Consider the following 27045-nt stretch of genomic DNA (forward strand, 5'->3'; position numbering starts at 1 on the left):
AACCACGGTCAGTGAACTGTATAGGTAAAAACTGTTATGGGCGTATGTTCTGTTGTGTAATTTGTTAAATAACCCCCCCCCCCCCAAAAAAAGTTCTATGATCTCATAATTTGGGAAATAACGTGTACCATCAAGCAATCTTTCAAATTTTGTGTAATGCAGCATTTCCCAAATTTAAGTGACTTTGGAACTTTTTTTTCAGGCATCTTTCAGTATCCTTAGAAATTAGAATTCTTCAGCACACTCTGAGTAATAATGATCTAGATTGTTCCAGGGTATATACACTATTTCTTCACAAGTCCCAAACCACTTAAAATTTCAAAAAGTGTCTGTCAATAGTTATTTAAACATTGGTTACATACAAGCACCTGAAAGCTTTTCTTCTCCCAACCACAAAGACCCAAAACTACTACTATAAAATAAATGTGAGGATTAAATGATAAATTATCAGGAACATACAAAAGACATATTCTTTCCAAGCCATGACTCTTTCACCTGGACTATTGTAACTCCTACTTGATCTACTTGCCACCTTGACCCCATACAGTGTAGTCACGGCAGAGTATTCTTTTTAAAATATAGCCAACGTCATGCCACCCTTCTCTTCAGAAATCCCCAGTGAGCTTCCATTACACCCAGAGTAAATTCAAACTCCTGGAGTACTGTCTTATGGTCTTGCATGATCTACTGAGCTACCTACCTTCCTACCGCTCTGATCTCATCACCTATTCTCACCTTAGCTTGCTCTGCTGGACATTCAAGCATGCTAGGTACGCTCCTACCCAGAATCTGTGCACTGATTTACTCACTGCCTGGAGTTCTCCTCCCCAGATAATCAAGTGCTCAGCTCTTTAATGCTGCCTTCTCCATGAAGCTTGCCCTACCACCATTTTATCTGCTCTCTCACCATCATCTGTACCTCCAACCCCCCTTACCCTACTCCGTAGTTTTTTTTTCATAGTACTTGGCAAACATACTATAATTAACTTGTGATTACGTTATTTTTATATTCTTGCCTCCTAAACGTAAGCTTCCACGAGCAGAGAATTTTATGTTTTGTTCAGTTGTTTTACACAGTTGTTGTTGTTGTGTGCCACCGAGTCGATTTTGACTCATAGTGACCCTACAGAGCACTGCAGTGCTGCCCTGTAGGGTTTCCAAGGAGCGGCTAGTGCATTTGAACTGCTGATCTTTTAGTTAGCACCTGCAGCTCTTAACCACTGTGCCACCAGGGCTCCCTGGCATGCAGCTGGCATTCAATAAATACTAGCTGCTGTTGTCAGGTGCCATCAAGTCAATCCACTGTGCCACCAGGGCTCCCTGGCATGCAGCCGGCATTCAATAAATACTAGCTGCTGTTGTCAGGTGCCATCAAGTCAATTCCGACTCAGGAACTCCATGTGACAGTAAACAACTGCCCCATAGGGTTTTCCAGGCATTAGTTTTTACAGGAGCAGACTGCCAGGTCTTCTCTCCTGTGGAGCAGCTCGGTGGGTTTGAATTACTGACCTTTTGGTTTAGCAGTTAAGTTGCTTGACCATTGCACCAACAGAGCTCCTTAATAGAAAAAAAATAATTACTTTATTTCTGAATCATCTGAAAAGAAATAACCACTCTAAAAATAAACAAGCCTACAGGGATCTTCTCCAGTGATAAGTAAAAATTTAAATCATATTGGAGCTAATATTTTTACGAAAATGATTTTGTTATCTTAAGAATTCAGCTAGAAAGACTTTTTAATATTTACTCTGATCAAAAAATTATTTATAAATATTTTATGATGAACACCCTGGAATATAAACTTATCCGTGAAGACTAACAACAGTTTTTCCATTTCCTGAATTCTATTTTAACTTATTTAGGCCTATTTCCAAATAAAACTGAGAATTATTTATGTAAAATAGTTTTCTCTCCCTCTTGCAAGCCATACTAATTTCACTCTTACTACCCTTTATGTGAAGATCATGAGATTACATAAGATTCATAATCCCTTAATCTAGTAAAACCCCTTTAATGTTTAACAGTGAAAGAAATTTTGAAGCCTGTTTGTTGTACTCTAGTGTTACACCTTAAAACTTTCAATTTCTGATAAACATGGCATCCAAAATCACAGTATCTGAGAAGGTTTATGCTGGTATCTAGCACACTACAGCCAAGCCACCCTCTGAATTTCTCCACCTGTGATCCTTAAAGATATGGTGTTCCTGGAGATTTCTGTAAGGTAGGCCTGTGCTAAGAATGTACATGAAAGCAAAGGAACCTGAAAAGGTAAGGTCCAAGAAAACCATTCACTTAGAAAGGGCAATTTTTACATGAAGGGTTACCTAGATCAATATAATTTACCCTTACATAAATTACACATATTTTGAAAGCTATTTTAATTCTTGCAAACACAGTGCATAGAAAATAAAGTACTATTACCTCTACTATCATCCATTTCACCATCCCTTGAATGCTCTGACTGGATGTCTGGAGGGGTCTGAAGGACAGCCACACTATTCTGATTTATAATTTTCAATTTCAACTTTGGTTTTGACCGTTTTCTTCTTGGAACTGTAACTGTGAGGCTCTGTAATTGAGTCATCCCTGATTCGGTCAAACAAACACCATCCTGGGTGTAGGTTTTGGGTGGATCTAGAAATTTCAGAATCCCAAGAATACAAATGAAAACTTGCATTTTAAATTTGACTGGTAAATTATCATTTCAAAATACCCATATCAAGGGAATGTGACTTTTATAAAGCAGTTATCCTTAACTGGGCACCATAAACCCACTGCCATCAAGTCGGTTCTGACTCATAGTGAGCCTACAGAACAGAGCAGAACTGCCTCATAGTGTTTCCAAGGAGCAGCTGGTGATTCAAACTGTTGACCTTTTGGTTAGCAGCCAAACGTTTAACCACTGTGCCACCAGGGCTCCCACTGGGCACTGAAGAGTTATTCAATCAGTTAATTATTTGTGAACAATTACTTGTGAATAATTAACTGGACAGTGCCCAATTAAAACCATGAATAAGTCTAAATGGCCAAACTTTCTTGGATTATAGGTAGAATTATTGAGTGTTTAAAAAAAGTCTTCCTGGTATTTCTATTTTCATGTATCAATATAAGGATGCAGAAGGAAAGCACTGAAGGTAAAATACTCCAGAAACCAATTTGAAAAACAAATCATTAGGATAATTTCTGTACTATTCAAATGTTTTTGCATCAAATGGAATCAGATACAAGTAGGCAAAAGAATGACTGGTTATAGAAGTATCATATTTAATTACCATCCCAGGCTGATTTATTACAAAATAGTGGCGAGAGATTGAATGTGCTTGCTAACCAGGTCTTATTTTTTGCTAACTGACAACAAAACACAGCTAATACACCAATGCAGCCAAATCAAATATGGCATTAATGGTTATTCTAAAGCTATTATTTTTATTGTTGATTTCCTGAAATTTATAGGAACACTGTCCCACTAAAACTGGACAAGACTACCATTTTATTTGGGTTGAAGACCCATACAAAGAAAGCAGGTTTCATATAATGCATGGCAAGTCAGTTATATAAAAATTACCATTTATATAGTTTTTGTAAAGAATAGTCAAGCATTTCGGATTTTACCTAGCTCTTTTACTTTTGTGACAATTTGTGCGACAAGTGATGATTCACAGCAGTCTGAGGAAGGCACTGAAATGAAAGACAAATTTAGGCAATTTTTGTTTTCAGAAAAGGTAAAGCACATGTAAAGATTAATGTGAGTAAAATTTCTACTTCTGCATCCCATGTCATTAAAATAAATGCTTGAATAGTAAATATGATTCAAAGCTGTCTTTACAATAAGGAGAGGTTATGAAGAAAATAAGTTGGAAGAAAAATCGGCAGAGATCAGTGTATCGGATTATACACCAGATTATGCAACATATCGCTGGTAACTACAGAATCATGTGTATTGAAAGCAAAATTATATTTCATATCTAAAATACATGCTTCATTTAAATAAATGGTTTTAATGTATTAACTTGGGGTAATAAGAATTCATTTATATAAAATACCTTATTTTTTATAAAATACTTGTTAAAATGATGATTTCACAAAACAGAAAAAGAATTAGAGTGAAGACCACTCATGGCAATAAACAGCAAGGTGCCAGTATGGACACTATTTATTCTCTTACCATTTGATGTAGGCATATAGGGTCTGCACATGCTACAATCGAAACCAATGTCTGCTACATTTTCCACTTCCTCCTCGGTATTTAAGTTTTGACAAATTGCATGCATCCATCTAAAAAGACCACATTTGTACATTAAAAAAGCTGAATACACCAAAAAGTATCTCCTTTTAAAAATTATAATAGGAATTGACAGTCTTCAAACTCAAAGCTCTTAAGCCTCAAATGCTCCCCACATCTAGTTCATCGTAACTTTTTCTCCTGACTCGCTCCCCCAATGACCCACATAAAACTTTCAAAGAGCTGGGAAAGAAAATGAGAACAAATACTAGGTAAGGAGCAAAAGCACAGTACATAAGGAGGATAACTGTTTTATGATCATGCACTGAGTATGTCAAAGAGAGCAAGTAAGCTGGTTTGAGCAATTAGAAAGAAACCCAGAAGACTACAAATGGCACAGTACGTGTGTAGTCTATACATATATCACACCTACTTCAGAGTAGATACAACACATTTAAGTGATACTGAATGGTAATTGGGAAATAAAGTTAAGCAGTTGTCTTGCCCAGGAACAAAGAATTGTTAGGCAAATTCCTGAGAATCCTGAACTACAGATGAAATAATACTGCTAGTAATATTATATGTATAGTGCTGAAGTGTAACGAAGCAGAGTAATATGCCACTGAATCCAAAGAAAACAACATTGATGCAGAAGTTGCACACATGTTAATTATGGAGGGCTGGAACCAGTATCTAGTAAAAGTTACAGCTTCTTCAAGAAAAAAACGATTTAAGAAAAATCGAGTATGTGAGATCCATTTTATAACTTAATAAAAGATTCAGAAACCCTCCACAGAAAAATGCATATAATTTTGAAGGATTCATAAAACTCTCAAAAAGCTCCCAGTTGGTCTGAGATTGAGAATTAAAAAGAAGGGATCACTTCTGTTGAGTATGTATGTAGCCAGCTGAACGCCTGAAAAGCAAAAAAAGTTTGTTTCTTAAATTTGTGTCCTAGGAAAGTTATTTTCTGTTTTCCTTTTGCTACATTAGAAAGATAAAAGCTTGCAAAAGATGAAAACAAACAAAAACCAGCACAATACCTATCACACTGTCTACACTGTAGAATAAGATCTTCTTCTCTGTAGTGTCGATAGCAGACTGGGCATGTAGACAAGCTGGCACAAGGAGCACACTGTGTGTAATTGTTCTGCCACTCACATCTTAGACCTGGAGATGTGGCTCCACAGTGTCTGCACCAAACGCACCTGAAATTTAAACCCCCCACAAAGTCTCAATTTTATTTACTTATTTAGTTCCTGTAATTTAAGAAGCTACACATGAACACAATAGGGGAAAATTATTTAATGCATACTTGATTTTCTGATTAGTGATATCCACCATAGTAAACACGTATTATGCAATTAAACAGATGTAGCTAATTTTTTAAAACTAAAGTGATGTGGGAAAGTTCTGAACTTGAAAGACTAACAACGGAAATGTAAATCCTAGAGTACCATTTGCACTTCCAGCCTCCTTTGGGAACTGTCTGCAATGGAGGATCTAGGCAGTAGGTGTGATAACTTATGTCACAATCATCACAAAGAAGGAGTCTTCCTGGGTCAGTAGCCTTCCCACAGGCCTCACATACAGTGCATTCAAGACACCTCCAACCTTTGCTAAGAACAACTTTAGTGATCTGTAAAAGAAACAACCAATCCATGTGATTTATACATGAACCTAAGCCTCATTTTGCATAATTAATTATATTATATAAATGAATATGGTGCTTATGTACTTAAAGCAGAAAAGAGACAAACAACTAACATTTACTGAGCACCTACAATGGGCTTGATGCTGGGATGGGTACTTTCATATACTTCTAAGAGTATACCTACTGAGGAGAATAATAGGAAGTGGTACTATTTTAACGCCCTTTTTTTTTTTTTTTCCTTAAATCCACAAGACTACCTGTGTTGTGGATTTTATGTCCAGATTACAGATAAAGTGACTGAAATCTAACCAAGTAAAATGTAGGATTTGAAAATATATCAATATGGTCTCTACCTATATCTCCATGAGTTCCATTTTTCTGAAATTTGTGTACATGGCCTAAAGACTTGTATATTAAAATCAATATGAACGATAATAGAAAAAATGCAAAAAAAAAAAAATTAAGGTAAAACATGAGCTCTTAAGAACATTTTATGATTTTGGAGGACCTTTGGGCTATGACGGCAGGACTTCTGAAATCCACCTTCACTTCTGTGTTTACTTTCCTCAGCCTCAAGGGTCTAAGTTGTTAGAAAAGTTGACAATCTATACTGCTGAATAAGTTCCTCAAAGGCAGCCACGTCGTGTAGTATTAATAATTTAGAACCAACTTTTAAAGATCTCAAAAAACTAGAGTCCACAGATAGAAAGGACCACAGGGCCACATTATAATGAAATAGGAAGCAATCGAGGTACAGATGAAAATCTGAATTTTCATTAATTCAGATCGTGAAGAATGAGAGAGCCTAAAATCTACCTAACAGAAAAATTAAAAAGTTAAATACAAATGAACAACTATCAAAACGGCATCAAACTTCCCAATTATGGATTCTAGAACACAACAGAGTAATAGCTTCCAAACTCTACAAGAAAATACTCTTCAAAGTACAATTCTTAGCTAAACAAGCAAGTAAGTGTGAAGGCAGAATACACTTTTAGACATAGAAAGACTCAAAATTCAGACCTCACAAGCTCCTTCTAATGAAAATTATTTAGAGATATGTGGAATAAAGTGAGGGTTTATACCAAAAAGGAAGACATGGGATCCAGAAAAAAACGAATTCATCAAAGGCATCCGTCAAGAGAAGTTTAAGGATGAGAGCTGAACAACAGACCTAGAAGCCACTGGCACAAACTAGAACAGGAATATCAGGAGCCCAGGAAAGAGCAAGTTTATCCCCAGAAAAAAGGGACCTAACAAAATAATCTGAGATGGTGGCACTTCCATCAGATATGGTAGTAAAAAACAACAAAAACCAATGGAGATCATTTAAAGATGACTTTCTTCTTGCTACTAAACTTCCAAGGAAAAACAAAGTCATAGTACAGTATTTAGATCTACAGTGAACATTTACTGAGTCATTACCAACACTTAATTAATTTAGCTAAATGTAGCTAAAAATCCTACTAGTAATTTCATTAATCTGTCTCCTACTTTATCTTCAGATCATCTTACATTTCCTCTAAGCCAAAGGTTGACAGATGATGGCCCGTGGGCCAAATCTGATCTACCACCTATTTTGCATTACTACATTTTTGTTCCAACAAAATTTTATTTATAAAAATAAGATGTTATCTAGAGTTCTAACCAAAGGACCATGTCGAAGTTGTGATAGATGTCTTTTGTAACCTATAATGCATATCCGTTTCAACTACAATGGAGCAACTGGAACAGACTTTTCTCCAATCATAAAAAAACTAGAAAACTAAGTGAAACATGTATAACCACTGCTTTTAGACACTGGACAACAGGCAGTACAGACTGTGATCTCTGTGAGAAGGACATTTTCCAGATTGCTGCCCAAATAGGGAGAATCCTGCCAGAGTCTCATAGAGTTTAGGGGGCATGATGGAGTTCAGGAAAGGTGAGGCAACTGGAATTTGCAGGACAGAGTACTGGAAAAGGAAGGAGCAATGCAGAATAAAAGCTCCAGAAGTCTATGCAGGGTTCTCCTTGAGTCTTTGGCTGAATATTAAACTGTATAACTATGAACCCAAACAAGGGGCTACAGTGAGGGGAGAGAACTGTTACTGGGAAATTGTAAGATTAACAATCACTGAAGCTCACACAGAGTCAAAGACTGCTAAACAGGAGGAAGGTATTCAGTAGAGACCTCAGAAAGGCCATTCCTTAAGATACAGGTTGTTACGCTAGTCCTAAAACAGCAGTTATCAAAGTGTGGTCTGGGAAATCCCAGCGGGTCCGTAAGATCAAAACTATTTTTTATACAGCTACTAAGGTGTTATGTGCTGTTCTCACTGTCACCCACTCACAATTACACAGTGGTATTTTCCAGAGGCTATAAGATGCATAGTAACGTCACTATTTTCATGTCATACAAATTGTGCTTGTATATGCTTGTGTTTCAAAATTCTGTCAGTTTTAATTTCTAAGATGACAAACAGCAATAGGTGTAATCCTCATAAACAAAAACTCTTTGTGTCCTCAGTAATTTTTCAGTGTCAAAAGGTCTCATGACCAAGAAGACTGAGAACAGCTATTTTAGAATAAAGATTCTCTAGAAGAAAGAAATTTCAAAAGGATCAAACTATCCACAAATAATTTAATTACCAGCCACAACAAAAATTCTTTAAAGAAACAAAGTTCAGACACTCAAAAATATACTATTACAATGTCCAACATCCAACTGAAAATTACTAGACATACAAAGAAACAAGAAAGTATAACTTATTGCAGAAAATTAGTTCATACAATAAGAAATGACAGCGATGTTGCAATTAGCAAAGATTTAAAACAGCTATTACAAATACATCCAAAGATTTAAAGGAAAACAAGAATATGAAGAAAAAAATTAAAACTATAAAAGAGAACAAAATAAAGCCAAGATGAACCATAAATACAACATCTGAATGAAAAATTCATTAGATGGGCTTAAAAATATTAGACACTGCATAAGAAAAGTGTACTTGGGGATTGCAATACAAACTATTCAAACGAAAGCACAGAGAGAAAAACCTATGGGACAAAACAAAAACAAAAAACATAACAGCAAAGCATCCGTGACTTGTGGGACGGTATCACGCAATTACACACACACGAGATTCCAGAAGGTGGGGCTAGGGAACAGAAAAAAAAAATTTGAAGAAATAATGCCCAAAACTCAATAAAAATAATATCAACCCATTGACCCAAGAAACCTAAGAAATCAGGATAAACACAAAGAAAACGTCACCAGGACACACTGTAATCAAACTGCTAAATCAAGCCAAACCAGACAAAAACCCACTGCTGTCAAGTCGATTCTGACCAAAACCCAAAAACTAAACCCGCTGCTGTTGACTCGACTCCGACTCACAGCAACCCTATACGACAGAGCAGAACTGCCCCAAAGGGTGTCTGCGGAGCGGCTGGTGGATTCAAACTGCTGACCTTTTTGTTAGCAGTGGAGCTCTGAACCACTGCGCCACTAGGGCTAACTAGGAGTTGGAACTGACTGGACAGCAATGGGTTTGTTTGATTTTTTAAACTGCTGAAAACCAATGTCAAAGAGAAAATCTTAAAGGCAGCTAGAAAAGTCACATTGCAAATAGAAAAACAAAGATAAGAACGCTCCCTAGCTTCATCAGAAACAATGTAAGCCAGGAAATAACAGAACGATGTCATTAAAATGTTGGGGGGGGGGGGCGGGAGGGGCACAGTAAACTTAGAATATTATATCCAGCAAAAATATTCTTCCAAAGTAAAGGCAAAATATATTTTCAGACAAACACACCTGAGACAATTCACATATCCCTACTGTATTTCTAGACAATCTTATTTCCCCCCTATAAATTCTAAGCCCTGTTATAGGAAGTTGTTTTATACTCCTTACAGAATTTACCATATTATTTTTCACAGATGAGGTCAATAAATTACACTGTTTTAAACATTTAGTAATAACTTGCAGTACTCTGCACTGTCCAAATGGTATTAGTGGTATAGTCAGAACCAAATGTAGTTACAAAAACTGGTATTTAAATTCTTGCTCAGCCAGTTACTAGCTATTTGATATTGTACTAATTGATCTCAACTTACCTATGCTTCATTGACCTCATCTGTAAAACAGGATTTAAGAAACTATTGGTTGGATTAAAAAAAATATTACAAACATTCTGAGCATAAACTCTCAAATCTTTATTTTCCTCCTGAACATCTTCCAATTTTTAGGAAAGGAAGAATGTCATGTTAACATATCAGTTTGGCCCATGGAGCTTATATTCTTGTCTTCAAAGGAATCTTTTTTGATTTCTTCAGATCACTAAAAGTGTTCTAAAACTCTCATTTAAAAATAAAAAAAATTAAAGAAAATTTAGGATATAAAGGCACAAAACAGTTAATCTTTTACTGTGCATATATAATTCTATTTTTTAAATTGATTCTATATAATTTGTGAGTTTTTTTGGCTCAATGTACTGTGGGCAGCTAACTTTAAAAGACTATATAAATTTATAGATTGACTATTATTATTCTATTTTGGATAGATAAATTATAATCCTTCACTTTAATTCTGAAAATCACAATGAGGTATATACCCTAGAAAAGAAACATTACTGTAGTGATCATCAAAGAATTCCCAAGGGAACATCTATGCCAACATCTTGAATAAATCAACGATATAATACAGGATTGTGTGAGGGGCAAGGCAGAAAATGATAAAAACCACTTGGAAGTTCAGGGTGATTCATGACCATATAAGCAAATGAGTTGAGTATTTCTGCACATCATATGGTAGGACTTGGTTGTGGAGTATACAACATGACCCTTGATGTATCGCTGTTACCTCCATGCTTACTTTCAGGAACTACTTGTTATTTTGTTCAAATATACAAGTTTTATTAATGTGATAGACTGAAAGCCCTTGGGACATGTTCGTATCTGAACAGCATTTCCGAAAAGCACGAGATTACTCTTTACTGGTTCCTCAGAGTAAGTTTCTAATTGAAAGTACATGAAATTGAGAACGGCTAGGTCTCTCTGTTTACCGAATTGCATTAAACGTGAATTTCTTTTTTTCAGCTAAAGGAGAAAATGTCCTTTTATATTATGGGTGAGGGTGAGAAGAGTGAAAGGGTGCCAGGACAGGCTGATAAAATTTTTTACTAAGTCCTCCAATTGTTCTCAACTTTTGTAATCAATAAACAAAATGAATCAACTAAACCTCATGCCACAACAAGTAACAGCATAAATTGTCTTTTAAATTAAATGCGTGCATTTTTATGCTTTACTTTTTCAAAACAACAGTAGGATAAATTAGTACAATTTAAGACCAGAAAATTACAGGAGTTAATTTTTTGAAGTAACAAACACTTCAGATGCAATATTTAAAGTACTTAACAAGTCATATAATAGTCACAACAAATATTACTTGATTATAAAAACTGGAAGCAGCATGTTACTACTCAAATCAAAATTCAATTAATTTTTATGAACTCATTTAAGGGTATTTACCTTAATACTGACACAGTACGGATGGTAACACTGACCACACTGAGAACAGGCAAGTAATCTTCCCTCTGCTCCTTGGCCAAAACTCCCACAAACTACACACATATCCTGAAATTAAGAACACATGAACGTATTTTAATTTGGAGATTAAACTAAGAGTATATTTCTTAACTAACATATCTCTGTAGCTACGTATTACATGACTTCTGTACATATGAGATAAAGTAGAAATGGGCAAAGAGGAACTCAAAGGTGGAAAACAGTAAATAATTAAGCTCCAACCTGATGCAAAGTGAACTTGTCACTACTAGAAAATAACACAACTGTATTGTGCATAGAGTTTTCTTCTTCATCCTTATTTGATGAAATATCTGCAGTAGACACCTATAAAAAGTGAAATACACAAAAGTGTTATATTTTTCACTTCTGCTATATTTAAACTAGAGAGCTTGAGAAAATTCATAATCAAAATAGAATTTTTGCCAAGACTTATACTAACAAATTCCAAATTAGTTTATTAATACTACCATAAAACTTTGTCAAAATATATTTTATTCGCCTAATAGTCTCTTCAGAGTTACAAGTCCTACAGATCAGGAAGGCATGTGAAAAATATAAACCTGCCTTTAGTAAGTCTTCATTACCCAGAAATTCTAATCAAGAAATATACAATACTGGGGAAGCTGGCACAGCTTGTACAAGGCAAGGTCATGGAAACTCCATAGACACATCCAAACTCTTTGAGGGCTCGAAATGCTGGGCTGAGGGCTGTGGGGACCATGGTCTCGGGGAACATCTAACTCAACTGGCATAACATACTGTATAAAGAAAATGATCTACATTCTACTTTGGTGAGTATCTTCTGGGGTCTTAAAAGCCTGTTAGTGGCCATCTAGGATACTCCACTGGTCTCACCCCTTTGGGATCAAAGAAGAATGAAAACTAGACACAAGGAAAAGATTAGTCCAAAGGACTAATGGACCACATCTACCATGGCCTCCACCAGACTCAGTCCAGTACAACTAGATGGTGCCCGGCTACCACCACTCACTGCTCTGACAGGTATCACAATAGAGGGTCCCGGGCAGAGTTGGAGAAAAATGTAGAACAAAATTCTAACTCAAAAAGAAAGACCAGACTGCCTGGAGAAACCCTGAGAGTATGCCCCTGGGTACCCTTTCAGCTCAGTAATGAAGTCACTCCTGAGGTTCACTCTTCAGCCAAAGATTGGACAGGCCCATAAAACAAAATGAGACTAAAGGAGCACGCCAGCCCAGGACAAGGACTAGAAGGCAGGAGGGAACAGGAAAGCTGGTAACAGGGAACCCAGGATTGAGAAAGGAGAGTGTTGACATGTCATGGGGCTGTTAACCAATGTCATGAAACAATATGTGTACTGTTTCATGAGAAACTAGTTTGTTCTGTAAACCTTTATCTAAAAGACAATTAAAAAAAAACTAATTTTTTTAATAATGTGTGTGTGGTGTGTCTGTGTGTGCATCTGTATATAAAACTCAACTTTAGTGATACTTTAGAACTGTGCCACACGAAATGGTCGACAGGTGGCTATTGAGACCTGCAATACGGCCAGAACAACATGAAAGTTGCTGTAAGTGTAAAACACACATTACATTTCCAAGACTTGGTACAAAGAAAAAAGAACGTAAAATATCTCATTAACAGTTTTTTTTTTTACGTATCACATGTTGAAAGGATAGCATTTTGGATATATGGGTTAAATGACATGCATTAAAATTAATTTCACCCGTTTCTCTTTCCTTTTTAAACTTGGCTACTACAAACCAAACCAGATGCCTCTGAGTCAGCCCTGACTCATGCTGTCCCATGTGCATCAAGGTAGAACTGTGCTCCACAGGGTTTTCAATTAATTACTGACTTTTGGAAGTAGATCACCGGGTCTTTCTTTCTCCTAAGGTGACTCTGGGTGAACCTGAACCTCCAACCTTTCAGTTAGCCAAGTGCTTAGCCGTTTGCACCACGCCAGGACATTAACATGGCTACTAGGAAGTTTTAGATTGCATGTGTGGCTCACATTATATTTCTATGAGATAGTACTATTTTAGAATATTATTATTTTGAATAAATTATCAAAATTTGAGTATTAGCAACAGGATGATTAACCAGAGATGTTCATTCTTGGACTTGGTTATACTTGACCAAATCAACTAAGTACTTGTTGGCTTGTTAATAATTATTTCCAGAATGCAATTTTTCAAAAACTCGGCTTGTTAATAATTATTTCCAGAATACGATTTTTCAAAAACTTGGAATTAGATGCAGTAAAAGGGGGGGGGGGGCGATGCCAAAATCATAAAATATGACCTCCTCTTTAAAGGAAACCCTGGTAGCATAGTGCTTAAGAGCTACAGCTGCTAACCAAAAGGTTGGAAGTTTGAATCCACCAGGTGCTCCTTGGCAACTGTATGGGGCAGTTCTACTCCATCCTATAGGGTTGCTATGAGTCGGAATCGACTCGACAGCAACGGCTTTTGGCTTCCTTTAAGATGCTTACACTCTATCCTGGAAGGACAAAGCTAAATCACAATAGGTTAAGGTCAAAATATAAAGTATTAGAATTAACTTTCTGTGAAAGATGATTGAGAGAATAACTCAATAAAACAGATACATTGCCATGTTTTTATGCAAACAATGCATGCCTTCTTCATTTGTTTACCAATTGCTCCCTCCTCCTGTGAAATATTTTTGTTAAGTGTGGCCAAGCCAAATTTCTTTTACAGCCAAAAAAAAAAAAAAAAAAAGAAGAAAAATTGGCACAGTGGCACTTATGAAAATACCTTGGGGCAGGAGGGAGTGGTTCGCAAACAAATGTAGAAGGCACGTGTCATCTCCGTAAAAACACCGTATGTAATATTTTTCAAAGTAAGTTTAGATAGTAATTTCAATGAACAGTACTACTGTTTTATGATAGTGCCAATAATAACAGCAATTCACAATCATATAAAGGCTACAAGGGAAAATTGTAAATAAGCCTCCAGGCTGGAAAAGAAAAACAAGACGCTGTCTCTGAGACAACACATGCTCATATATGTAGACAACCCAATGGATTCCGCAAAAAAAAAAAAAAAAAAAACGTAATAAGTGAGCTTAGTAAGGCTGTAGGTTACGAGATCAATAAACGAAAATAAACAGTACTTCTACATATTAGCAAGTAATAATCAGAATTTGAAATTAAGACAAGAAAATCATTTACAATAGGATCAAAAATATGAAAGACTTAGGGATAAATGTGACAAAAGGTGTGAAAGACTTATCTCTTGAAAACTACAGAACACTGCTGTGAAAAATTAAGGAAGACCTGTAAGAAAAGGAGAGGTACACAATGTCCATGGGTTATGGGTTGAAAGACTCAATATGTTTAAAATGACAACTTTTCTCAAATTTACCGATAGGCTAAATAAGAAACCCAGTCAAGATTTTAGCAGGTTATTTGCAGAAATTGACAAGCTAAGTCTAAAAACGATATAAAAATATAAGGGACCTAGAATAGCCAAAACAACTTTGAAAAAAAATAGAAAATTGGAAGACTAACAGTATCTAACTTCAAGACTTATTATAAAATAGAATTAATCGAGATAGTGTAGTACTGGCCTAATGACAGAGAAATAGGTCAATGGAGCAGGACAGCAATTCGAAAAATAGACACACACGTATGCGGATACCTAATTTACAACAACTAGGTGGCACGAATGGTTAAGTGCTCAACTACTGGCCAAAAGGTTGGCAGTTTAAACCCACTCAGGACTGCCTTGGAAGACAGGCTTGGCAATCTGTTTCTGAAACGGTCAGAGCAGAGCCTTGAAAACCCTACGGAGCAGTTCTGCTCTTCACAAGGGGGGGTCACCATGAGTTTGAATCAGCTTGACGGCAACTAACAATAACAAAAATTTTCAACACAGATACAAAGGCAATTCAGAGGAATGGTGCTAAAAAAAAAAATGGATATCCAATGTGCAAAAAACTTTGACCCATATTTAAATATTAACTTCAATTATAGACCTAAGTGCAAAACATGAAGTCTTAAAACTTACAGAACACAGAATGTGTCTGTGACCTTGAGTTATACAAATATTATTTCTTAGACAGCCAAAATCACAATCCATAAAAGAAAAAAAGTGATAAATCACATTCCATCAAAATTTAAAACTTCTGCTCTTCAAAAGACACTGTTAAGACAAGGAAAAAATAAACCACAGAATGTAACAAATATTTGCAAATCATGTATCTGATGAAGAATCTATGTCCAGAATATATAAAGAACTCAATAATTAAGTTTTAAAAAAACTACCTATTAAAATACGGCAAAAGATTTGAGGAGTCACTTTACCAAAGAAGATACAAAGATGGCAAATAAGCACCTAAACAGCTAGTCAACATCATTAGTCACTAGAGAAACGCAAATAAGATACTATGACACACCTATTAAACTGGTTAAAATTAAAAAGACTGACTGTACCAAGTATAGGTTAGAAGTGGAGGAACTGGGAACTCATACACTCTGGGTGGGAATGCAAAGTGATACAACCAGTGTGAAAAAAGTTGCCTTTTCTAAAAAAGGTAAACATACACCTACCATACAATCCAGCCATTTCACTCCTAGATATTTACCCATAAGAAAAGAAAACATATGTCTACACAGGGGATTATACAAAAAAACACAAACACTGAGAGCAGCTTTATTTCTAATATCCAAAAGATGGAAGCAACCAAAATGTCCTTCAACAGGTGAATGGGTAAACAACTGTGGCACATCTAGCTATGGAATACTACTCAGCAACAAAAGGAAAGAACTATTAACATACGCCATCCCATGGACGCATCTCCAAATAATTATGCTGATTTAAAAAACCAGACCAAAGAGTACATTCTCTAGGATTCCCCTTATATGCAATTCTAGAAAATACAAACTAATCTAGTGATGGAAACCCAATCAGTTATTGCCAGAGGGTGAGGGGTAGTGACTGGGAGGGAGGAGAGAGGGATAACAAAAGGGCATGAAGAAACTTTATGGGGTGATAAATATATGTTCACCATCTTGACTGGTGCAGTTTTCAAAGGTGTATACATATGTCGGAGTCGTGGTGGTATAATGGTTAAGAGCTCGGTTGCTAACCGAAAGGTTGGCTGATGGAATCTACCAGCTACTCCTTAGAAACCCTATGAAGTAGTTCTACTCTGTCCTATATTGTTGCTATGAGTCATAATCAACTCAATGGCAATGGGTTTGGTTTTTTGGATACATATGTCACAACTTCTCAAACTGTATACTTCAAATATTTGTAGTTTATTTTGTATCAATTATACCTCATACACTTGTTATCCCCCCCACCCCCTGGCCTTGGATTTGTTTTAAAAACAAACAAAAAAGAACCAGAATTCAAGTTGCCTTACTCCTGGTATTTTTGTAAAACTAATGAACAATATTTATCAATTTTATATTAAAATATGTCAAAGACAGTTACAAAACCTTCAACAGTCAGAATACATGCTAATCTACAACATTTCTCATTTCTTCTCTAATCCATATTACAAAAATGAGAGCAACTTCAATCAAAATCTTAATACCCCAACCTAATTTTTTCAAATAAATCCCAGAATATAACAGGAGTTCGATTTTTAAACAAAAGAAGCATGCTACATATTGGATTTTTGGGGAAGTTGCAAGAGGATAAAATAAGAGTGAAACAGGAAGGTAACAAAAGAGAAAATGAATGAGAAACTGAAAAATACAAAACTTGATTAGAGATCTAAAAAAAGCAAAGGAGGTAAGAGCAAAATGAAATAAAAATTTTAACCTACTTGTATGACTGTTAAGATCTAAATAATTAGCTACAAGTGAGTTTCATCATTCATTAACACATTCAAGATTACTACAAAAAGAAATGAAGCAAGCCTCACCCCAGGTAACACAAGAGCTCCAATTCCACTTTTTAATTTTGATCTGCCTCTGCCACCTCGTCCTGACAGTCCTGCACCGCGAGGTCGCCGCTTTCCTGGAAATCCTGACCCACGCCCCTACACAACATATAAGTAAAGAGAAAACATTTTTTAAAAGCCAAAAAGAAGTTTCACATTCAAATATCAGTGACACAAAATATTTTATTAAATTTAAAACGCATCCACTTCATCAACCAATGAAAGCAAATAATTAAATCCTGAGAATTTATGGTTATAACTTCAGGAAAACTGTTACCCAAATTATTTACTTCTTTCTTTTATTCCGATGACATAATAAATATTAAGAGGCCAGGCTTATTATTTGTATCTTTAAATATGTATTCTGCAACATAATTGTAAACACACTGAATTCAATAAAGAATAAGTATATGGAAGGACTCCTGCTAACACTCTCAGTAATTATAGCATTAGTTAACATTTGTTGACTACTTACTCTGTACGGATCTAAGTGCTTTTTAAGTCTCAAAATCCTGTAAGGTAGGTAGTATTTTATTATCCCCATTTTAGAGATAAGTACACTGAGGTATAAAAGGTTAAGTAACTTGTTTGAAGTCATAGAGCACGCAAGTCTGGCTTCAACGTCTATGTTCTTAACCACTATCTTGTACTGCTAAATTGCATGAAAGTTAATTTTTGCTAGTGTAAAATCGTTTTTTTTTCTCTGTCATTAAAATTAAGTCCATTTTCTTTACTATTCAGTAGCTGTCTATACGAATGGAATTTATCTTCCTCATTCTGTCACACTATTTAAAGGAAAATTTACTTAAAGATTATAGTAAAGCTGATGAAAGGGGAAAAGCCTGGCTTTAAATCATCTAGATAATGACTATTCCAAATAGAAATAATTACCTGAATTTTTATTCAATACAAGAAAAAATTCTATAGGAAAACATGTTAAAGTCCCTGATATTTTTAGAAATACCTCCATTTTTTGTTGTTGTTGCTTTTTGTGTTTTGTGTTGTTGTTATACTCAGACTTATGTGTTACTACCTAAAAAAATCAGGAATCTATGCAAGTAAATGTATTATGCATATTTAAAGTTATTTAAATACTCAGGAAAATTCTCTTTAATCATTTTTTTACTCTGAAAAGTTAAATAATGTGTCACATCTTCAATTAATGTCATATATCTGTTTGAAATGCTGAGCTCATTATTTAGCAAAATGATTTCTCAGCCAATAATTTATTATTTAATAACATACTGTAAGCATGAAATGGAAACACGTGAACAACATGGAAGACGGATATCTTTTTCCTTCTCAGTTTTAATACATACAGCCGACTTCCAGTTTTTACATTGCTTCTCCTTGTCTTCTCTAAACTGCTCTCCTTTGGATCAGCTTCTTTGAACAAGGGTAGGTTAGGTAGCAGTGGGTAGAGATTATTTTCAAAAAAATAGGTACAAAAGATTTTTTAAAACTTAAGCCAATGATTAAACCAACATTAATCCCTCAATTTTTCTCTAACACCAAATGGCACAGACAAGAATAGATAGAAATTGGTATTTTCTTCAGAATTGTCAAACAAGTCATATACTATTAAAACCAATGTTTAAACTTTAATGTCTGGATGATAACAGGGTGAGCTGGACAGCAGTTCTTCCAAAGGTGACAGAAAAAAGAAAAGTGGATTCTGGAACTCCTTCAGAATCAGTCTAAATAAACAGCCTTATTTCAGCACTATATTAAAAATAGAAGATACAGAATAACTGTGTTCTCCAATCAATAAAGTATTTTTACTTTGGAAATGATTAATACTTTTCCAAACTAGTATATATATATATTTTTTCAAACGCAGCGTACTACACAGTTTACTTCAAATGACTAGCAGGGTAAAACTTCCCTAAGTCGGCATGAAAAAGAGGCCTCTTCAATCCTGAGGTTATTCACACAGACAATGAAATCTGCTGCAACTCTGGTATGTCTTCTCCATTAGTATATAATAGATTAATGTAGCTGGTCTTTGGTCTCTTCTTAGCAACCGAACTTTATGATAGCACGAACAAGCAAGTTCTTAATCACCTTATGGCTTCTGTGATAAGGATTTCCCTTCTCAGGGAAATACAGGTAATTACAACATAAGAAGTGACCACAAAAAGAGTTATTAAAAATTTACAATTAAAATCAGTCACAAAAAATTACGATTTAATATCCGCTTCGTCCAGGTTTTAAAATGCAAACATGTTTGCATTTAAATTTTTAGGAAGCTGAACTATTTGCCTGTAACAGAAAGGTTTAATTCTTAACTTCTACTAGGACAACACAACCAGAAAGAAATGATACATGAATATAAATGCAATTTTATTTACCACTTTGATGCTCCAAATGGCACTGCCAGAGAGCTGCCTGGGTTTAAAAATTTCCCGACCTTCTGAAATGTCTGGGGACCAGGAAGGTGGGCTCACTGTATTATGGGTACTCCAAGCCCCCTAGGATATGGCAGGTGAGAAAATAGATGTATAAAACTCAGCAACATAAAAGGTCAAAGCCAGCAACTAAGGAATTTTAGAACAGCAAAAACAAATGCAGACGTATAGAAATTTAGGACAAATTGCTTCAAGGTATGAAAAATACGTGTATCATTTACAGTGACTTTATACTTAAATGTTTGCAGCTACCATTCACATTAGATATTTTATTCCGGTTGAAACAACAGTACAATGAAACACATTAAAAATTAAGGTTTATATGACATCAACATTGACTCATGAACTAAAATTACAGCACCAAAAAAAGTAAATAAAAGTCAATGGAACCTAAGACTTAACACTAGAAGAAACTATATGGGAACTTTCTTTTTCCAACAACTATCACCCCACTGAAAAAGAAACAGGTAAAATTCCACATAACGGTAGGTACAGCTATTGCTATTAAACAACCAAACCCGTCGGCAAAAAGAAAAAAAAAAGGGGGGTAATCAGAAACATGGACAATCAATATATACATACACTTTAAATTGAGCAAAGTTCATTTTTAACCTTAAGATGCAAATACCATCATGATTTTAGTGTTTATTTACACTTGTTTCTGTGACCATTAGTTGTGAGTTTGGATTCTGATTTAGGGGAATGAATGTTATACTAAGATTACATTCAAAGAACTAATTTGAAAAGTGAAGAAATGTCAAAGCAAATTGTCCTAAATTTGCAAATCAAAATGCTGAAAGTAGCTAATAAATTATACTGGAAATAGTATTTTATTAAAATAGTTTAAATTGAGGTATTTCATTCCCAAACAATCACATTCAGCAATGATCTGAACTAATCTGATGAAGATGCTAAAGAGCATAAAGAAAAATTTTTACTCCACAAAGATAACATTTTAAAGCAAAACACAAATGTCACAGTATAAGGAACCTATTTTGAATTCAGTAATCCAACAATGCATAACTTTATCAGTTAAATAGCCAAAATTTAAGACGAGTACATAGTACTTACCAGGTCTCTAGAACATTATCAAACAAGCAGTATCCTATTAACCACATAAAAACACTACCAGACATCAAAATAATAAACTGGAAATAAGAACCTGAATATCTGATGGAGTGGAAGCAGTCAATGAATAATAGTATTTTGAGAAAACCACACAATGAATGACAGGCTGGTTTCACTTTTAATTCAAGAAGTCAAATCTGAAGCATTTTAAATTCAGCAATTCCAAGGATTCCTTGTAGCAACAATTTTTACCCTCCAGGATTATTCTTATACTTCTCCCTGATGCATCAAATCTCCAAACTACCTTTTCCAAGGCTCAGCTAACGGCTACACCTGTATCACTGAGAACAGTAACCCCTGCAAGTGAATCGCCTCGTTTCCCCACTATCACATCTTCTTGCTTCCATGCCTATGTCTTTCTCCCACGTTCAAGTCTTTGGTGGCCTCTATGTTGCCAAAAGTTATTTCTCTATTTTCAGTTTACTCAAACCTGCAACATCTGACATACAGTTATGTTAGACTCTGTGGTAGCAGCTGCCGATGTTTCGGCGGCCCTTTCTTAGCCTCCTGGGCAAGTTCTTCCTCCACATGACCTCTAAAGCAGCTGGCGTTTCCTAGGTCTGAAGCCTGGACGACTATTCTTTACATATTCTCATCCTGAATGCTATTATCTATTATGAGGGCTTTAAGCACCATCCTGGAAGCTGCTGACTCCCAAACACACATTTCTAGTTTTAACCTCCTCTGAGATCTCTAAAGTTGGTGATTTTCAACCTCCTTCTTGACATTTCCATTTTGTCACCCCAAATCTCTCAGATTTACCATGTCTAAATGGCATCGAGTCTTCAGGTCAGAAAACTGGGAGTCATCTCTGATTGCCACTCTCCCCCCCAATGCCGACCCTTTCAGTTTTCATCCCTGTCACTTACTCAATCAAAACCATCAGTAAATTCAGTAATTTTTATCCTGAAATTTTGTCCCCAGTCATTCTACTTCTTTGCAGCTGTACTGCCAGCAGCCCGGCCCGGGACACCACTATCTCTCACTGAGCCTGCTGCAACAGCCTGCATCTCCCCAAACCTTTCTCCAAACAGCAGCCAGAGGGACTTTTCAAAAGTACCAATCTGCCAGAGCAAGTCAGTCCCTTATTTTGAACCCTTGCATTGTTTCTCAGTGCATTTAAAATACAAACCTTTACCACTACCTCCACAGCCCACGGAAACCCTGGTGGCACAGTGGTTAAGAGCTATGGCTGATAATCAAAAGGTCTGCAGTTCAAATCCACCAGGCGCTCCTTGGAAACTCTCTGGGGCAGCTCTACTCTGTCCTACAGAGTCACTAGCAGTCGGAATCAACTCGAAGGCAGTGAGTGTTTTGGTTTCTACAGGCCTGGTGGCGTACTGGTTAAGAGCTACGGCTGCTAATCAAAAGGTCAGCAGTTCAAATCCACTAGATGCTCCTTGGAAACCCTACGGGGCAGATCTACTCTGTCCTATAGGGTCGCTGTAAGTCGGTATCGATGCGGCGGCAACGGGTTTGTTTGGGCTACAGCCAGAATGCTCCTCAGGAGTACAGCTAGAATTTGTCCCACACACGCCGGACATGTCATCAGGAGGGAACAGTCCCTGGAAAAGGACACCATGCTTGGTAAAGTAGAGGGTCAGCAGAAACGAGGAAGACCCACAATGAGATTGATAGATGGCTTGCAACAACGGGATCAAACATATCCACAACTGTGAGACCAGGCATTATTTTGTTCTGCTGTACAAAGGGTTGCTATGAGCCGGAAATGACTTGACAGTACCTAACAACACCCCCTACTACCTCTCTCCAACCACATCTTATGGGATTCTCCCTCTGCCAGTATGGCCTAGTTACTCCAGCTTCCTTGCTATCCTTCAAACTATACCAAGCTCTTCAGCCATCAAGGCCCTACTGACTCCTACTAACCCAGAATACTTCTCCACTGTTCCATGTTTCCAACCCTTTTTAAAATGGCTGGCTTTTTACAATCCTTCAGGTATGGCCTTACATATTTCCTCACCAGAGATGCCTTTCCTCAGCACCCCAAGTGAACCACTGTCTCCCTTACCATATCTTTAGTAATCTCTCATTGCATCACAATTTGTGATCATGTATGTTTTATTGTTCATAATTTTATTTAGTGGTAGGAAGTGGTCACAAAAGATATTTAAATTTAGTTCTTCTATCAGTATTTCCATTGGTTTTTCTGAGGATATTTGGCTAGTTTATCTCTTAAATTCCTTTTGGTCGATCATTTAATGCTATGTCAGTAGATAGTTCTAAAAACATACCATTGAAGATGTACTCTAAAATAAAATACTGAATAATTTTATTTCAGAAATAAGATTTTTTAGGCTGACTATGTCGTGTTCATCATAATTCAGAAGTCAGTTTTGATGCCAAAATTATACCTCATATTTCAGAAAGGACTTACATTTCATATAACATGGATGAACCAAATGAAGGGCTTTATTGATCAGAGATGTGGATGCCATTTCAGGGATGATTAGAAAACTACTCAACTGCTATGAAAAACTTATAAAAACTCAGTTATATTGTGGATTTTCGTAAGTTTAAGACATTGAGAAATAGACTATTTGCAATTTTACAGGAACTGAAGGAAAATTATGATTATACTTATATATTTTGACAAGGAATACATTACCTAGTATATTCTTCACATCCTAAGACAAAAGTACAGCTGTAATTACCAAAGCACTCCTGGTGGCACAATGGTTAAGCACTCAGCTACTAATGGAAAGGTTGGCTATTTGAACCCACCCTATACTCCACAGGAGAAAGGACCTGGCTGTCTGTTCCCATAAAGACTGCAGCCAAGAAAACCCTATGAGGCAGTTCATCTGTGCTACGCTGGGTTGCTATGAGCTGAAAATCAACTTGACGGCACCTATCAACAACAGAGTCCTGGTGGAGCAGTGGTTAAGGACATGGCTGCTGACACAAAGGCTGGCAATTAAGCCCACCAGCCACTTCTTGGTAACCCTGCAGGGCAGTTCTACTCTGCCTATAGGGTTACTGCAAGTTGGAGTTGACTCAGTGTTAATGAATTTTAACAACAACATCATAATTACCAATGTTTAGCTATTAATTATCCTTCAGCTCCCTGCTTTGATGAAAAAGAACTTATCGAGACCACTTAGAAGAGGTCAGTCTCCCTGTAATACATGTGCTATTGTATTGTAACTTTTTATTAGAAGACAAAACCTGCTCTGTAATTACTTGTGCCACTGGACTATAACCCTGAGGAGGGACCATGCCTCTTGCCTTCACTGTTATGCTCAGCATTTATCGTCTCAGTCATCTAGTGCTGCTATAACAGAAATATCACAAGTAGATGGCTTTAGCAAACAGAAATTTACTCTCATAAGGAGGCACTAGTTTTTTTTTTTTTTTAAGGAGGCTATAGTCTGAATTCAGGATGCCAGCTCCAGGGGAAGGCTTTCTCTCTCTGTCGGCTCTAGGGGAAGGTCCTTGTCATCAATCCTCACCTGGTCTAGGAGTTTCCCCATGCAGGAACCTCAGGTTCAAAGGATGTCATGGTCAGCTCCTGGTCGGTCTTACTTGGTGTTAATGAGGCCCCCCTCCTCTCTGCTTGCTTCTCTCTTTTATATCTCAAAAGAGACAGACTCAAAATAAAACCTAATCCTGTAGATTGTGTCCTGTGAGGTTAAGATTTACAAAACAAAATGGAGGACACCCAGACAATACTGGGAATCATGGCCTAGCCAAGTTGACACATACCTTTTGGGGACACAATTCAATCCCTGACACTTACTGAGCCTCTATTATCTTTGCTTTTCCTACTGAGTATCTCTTTTTTTTTGGGGGGGGTGGATGCATGAATGCATCAATAAATATTGTCTGATGTTGCAAAACATACTAATCCCTCCACCAGCTATAGCCTATAATCCTGAATTTCCTCACCTATAAAAAATTACCAATCTATTCAATATACTGATATTCTTAAGCTATCTGAATTAAAACCAAAAGGGTTCAAAATACAGCCACCCAGGGATTTTAAGTTGTAAAGAAAGCTAAATAAGCTATTAAAAAAAAAAAAAGGCAAAGCAGATCCAACTGCTATCAAATCCTACAAAACCAAAATCAAACCCACTGCCGTTGAGATGATTCTGACCCACAGAGATCCTACAGTAGAACTGCCCCGTTGAGTTTCCAAGGCTACGATCCTTACAGAAGCAGAATGCCACATCTTTCTCTCGGAGAGTGGCTGGTGGGTTTGAACTGCCAACCTTTCAGTTAGCAGCCAAGTGCTTAACCACCGTGCCACCAGGGCTGGCAGAGACAAAATGAGGTTTCAAGAATAACCGTTTAACGCCCCAACAATTTTTAAAGTTGATATTAAGCTTCTTTCTGCTTAAACGCTCATTTCTCAGGTAAATTTATCAAACTAGTGAGTTAATACAGCTCTTACAAGGACTACGGAGTAGGAACATGGTCAATAGTAAAGGCCGAGGGAGGACAGGCTACTTTGGGCAAAAACTTTTTATTAGAAGACAAATCCTATTGCTAGTGTTAAATATGATCACTGACTAATCCACTTTCAGTTTTAAGAGCAGCCAGAGGAAGTCTGGTGCCTCACTGGCAAATATCGTGCCTCCGAGTCCTAAGTCAGCCTTGGATCTACCCTCTCCCAACATGCTATGCAAAACCAAGATTGCTATTAAATGATAAGTCTAATTTAGAAAAAGTGAAAACACTGAAGAGATAGCACAGAAAGGAGGACAACTATTACGGGGAAGGGAAAAACAAAGAATTTATCATTTGCAGGGGTAGATTATCCAATAGGCAAGGAAACCATGGTGCTTATCTTGTTTACCAGGTCACCTGTAGTAAAACTGCTCACTCCCTATTAGTAAGTAAGCACAAGTAAGCCTGTGCTTACCTTGCTTACTGGGTCATCTGTCCCCATCAGGGAATGTAAATTTGAAAAGAGGCTTTGATTCTGTAGGGAAGTGCTGTGGGGTTGGGAGAGATAGATGCCCACCACATCTAGAAGCAGGAACTTTGATGTGGTGAAAAAAACATGACATTGTTCACTACGGATGGCCTGGTAAGCAAGGTAAGCACCTTGCCTATTGGATAATCCACCCGTAATAATTTGTCCTTTTGGTACATACATGCAATCATGTGTATATTGGAGCTACAGCAGCCAACAACTCATTTTTATGACTTAAAGAATTCTTTTTATAGAAAAAAGTCTCATGTAGTAAAGTCAGTTCGACATTAAATAGAACAAGACATTAGTCCTGGATCATGATTTGATAAAATACTTTCAAAGTATAGAAATAGCTGTTAGCAGTTTCACCCCTCAGTAATTTCAGAATACAAATTTGGTTGGTGCTAGCAAAAGCTCTGGAAATGTCTTCAGAAATATTACTACTGGCAAAAACAAAGTTAAGAAGAAAGGCTGGTGCTTCTAATCTTATATGTATTTTTAGGTTGGGCACTGCTGAGAGTTGGACATGTTTCTGTATCCAACTATGGCCTCACAAGGGCTTCTCTGACTTTAAGGGCCACAGAGACCCCCTGGGGGTCTTATTAAAATACACATTTGCACTGAAGCATAAGAGAAGGCCTGAGAGTCTGCCTAACACACTCCCAGGTGATGCTGATGTTCACAGTCTACAGCCTGTACTTTTTGAGTTTTTTTTTTTTAAGGGTTTAGTCTTCCTTTCTTCTAGAAAACATGCAGAAGCCTGTAAGCTGGAGTTGAGTTCTCTCTCTAGGCTTCTCTTGCCTTGCCATATTATCTCCTGTGGTTTTCTCTACTGCAGTACCTAACACACATAGCATTACTTAGCAGGCTGTTTCCCTGTCCATGTATTAAACTAGTCCGGAAGGTCAATGATTGCTGGGAGCATGGGATCTACATGATCTAGAACAGTGACAGACACTGAAGCACACAATGTATTTCATGAATCAAAAAACCCCCCAAAACTATAGTTTAAATAGTCTTAAAAATATACTCTAAGCTATCTGCTGGAACTCTAACCCTCTTCCTACCAATGAGTTTGGCGATACTTGCCACTCCTTGGAAATCATTCCACTAAGTTCTAAAACCTTGTGCAATTACTATGTGACTTTGAATTTGGGAAACCTACTGAATATTGTATTTAACGTGACCAGTATTTGATATGGTGAGGGTCTGTACTTACTTTCACTGGTAC

The 27045-nt window shown here is 36.6% G+C and overlaps 1 protein-coding gene across 17 annotated transcripts in view; it reads right to left on the reverse strand.

Moving 5' to 3' along the window:
* The window catches only part of KMT2C (lysine methyltransferase 2C), a 395919-nt gene that overhangs the window by 116354 nt on the left and 252520 nt on the right, over positions 1 to 27045 (reverse strand). For 12 of the 17 annotated variants that reach the window (XM_064275080.1, XM_064275084.1, XM_064275082.1 and 9 more), the window contains 10 exons: positions 19688 to 19807; positions 17319 to 17435; positions 11664 to 11765; positions 11385 to 11489; positions 5680 to 5861; positions 5266 to 5430; positions 4166 to 4275; positions 3613 to 3678; positions 2422 to 2634; positions 1510 to 1557 (listed from right to left, as the gene is read on the reverse strand). In XM_064275080.1, the coding sequence (XP_064131150.1) occupies positions 1510 to 1557; positions 2422 to 2634; positions 3613 to 3678; positions 4166 to 4275; positions 5266 to 5430; positions 5680 to 5861; positions 11385 to 11489; positions 11664 to 11765; positions 17319 to 17435; positions 19688 to 19807 (1228 nt within the window). The remainder of the gene's footprint in view (positions 1 to 1509; positions 1558 to 2421; positions 2635 to 3612; positions 3679 to 4165; positions 4276 to 5265; positions 5431 to 5679; positions 5862 to 11384; positions 11490 to 11663; positions 11766 to 17318; positions 17436 to 19687; positions 19808 to 27045) is intronic. The other 5 variants (XM_064275087.1, XM_064275097.1, XM_064275086.1 and 2 more) reach the window with 3 other exon arrangements.

The sequence above is a fragment of the Loxodonta africana genome, chromosome 22 (assembly GCF_030014295.1).
Source record: "Loxodonta africana isolate mLoxAfr1 chromosome 22, mLoxAfr1.hap2, whole genome shotgun sequence".
Lineage (NCBI taxonomy): Eukaryota > Metazoa > Chordata > Mammalia > Proboscidea > Elephantidae > Loxodonta > Loxodonta africana.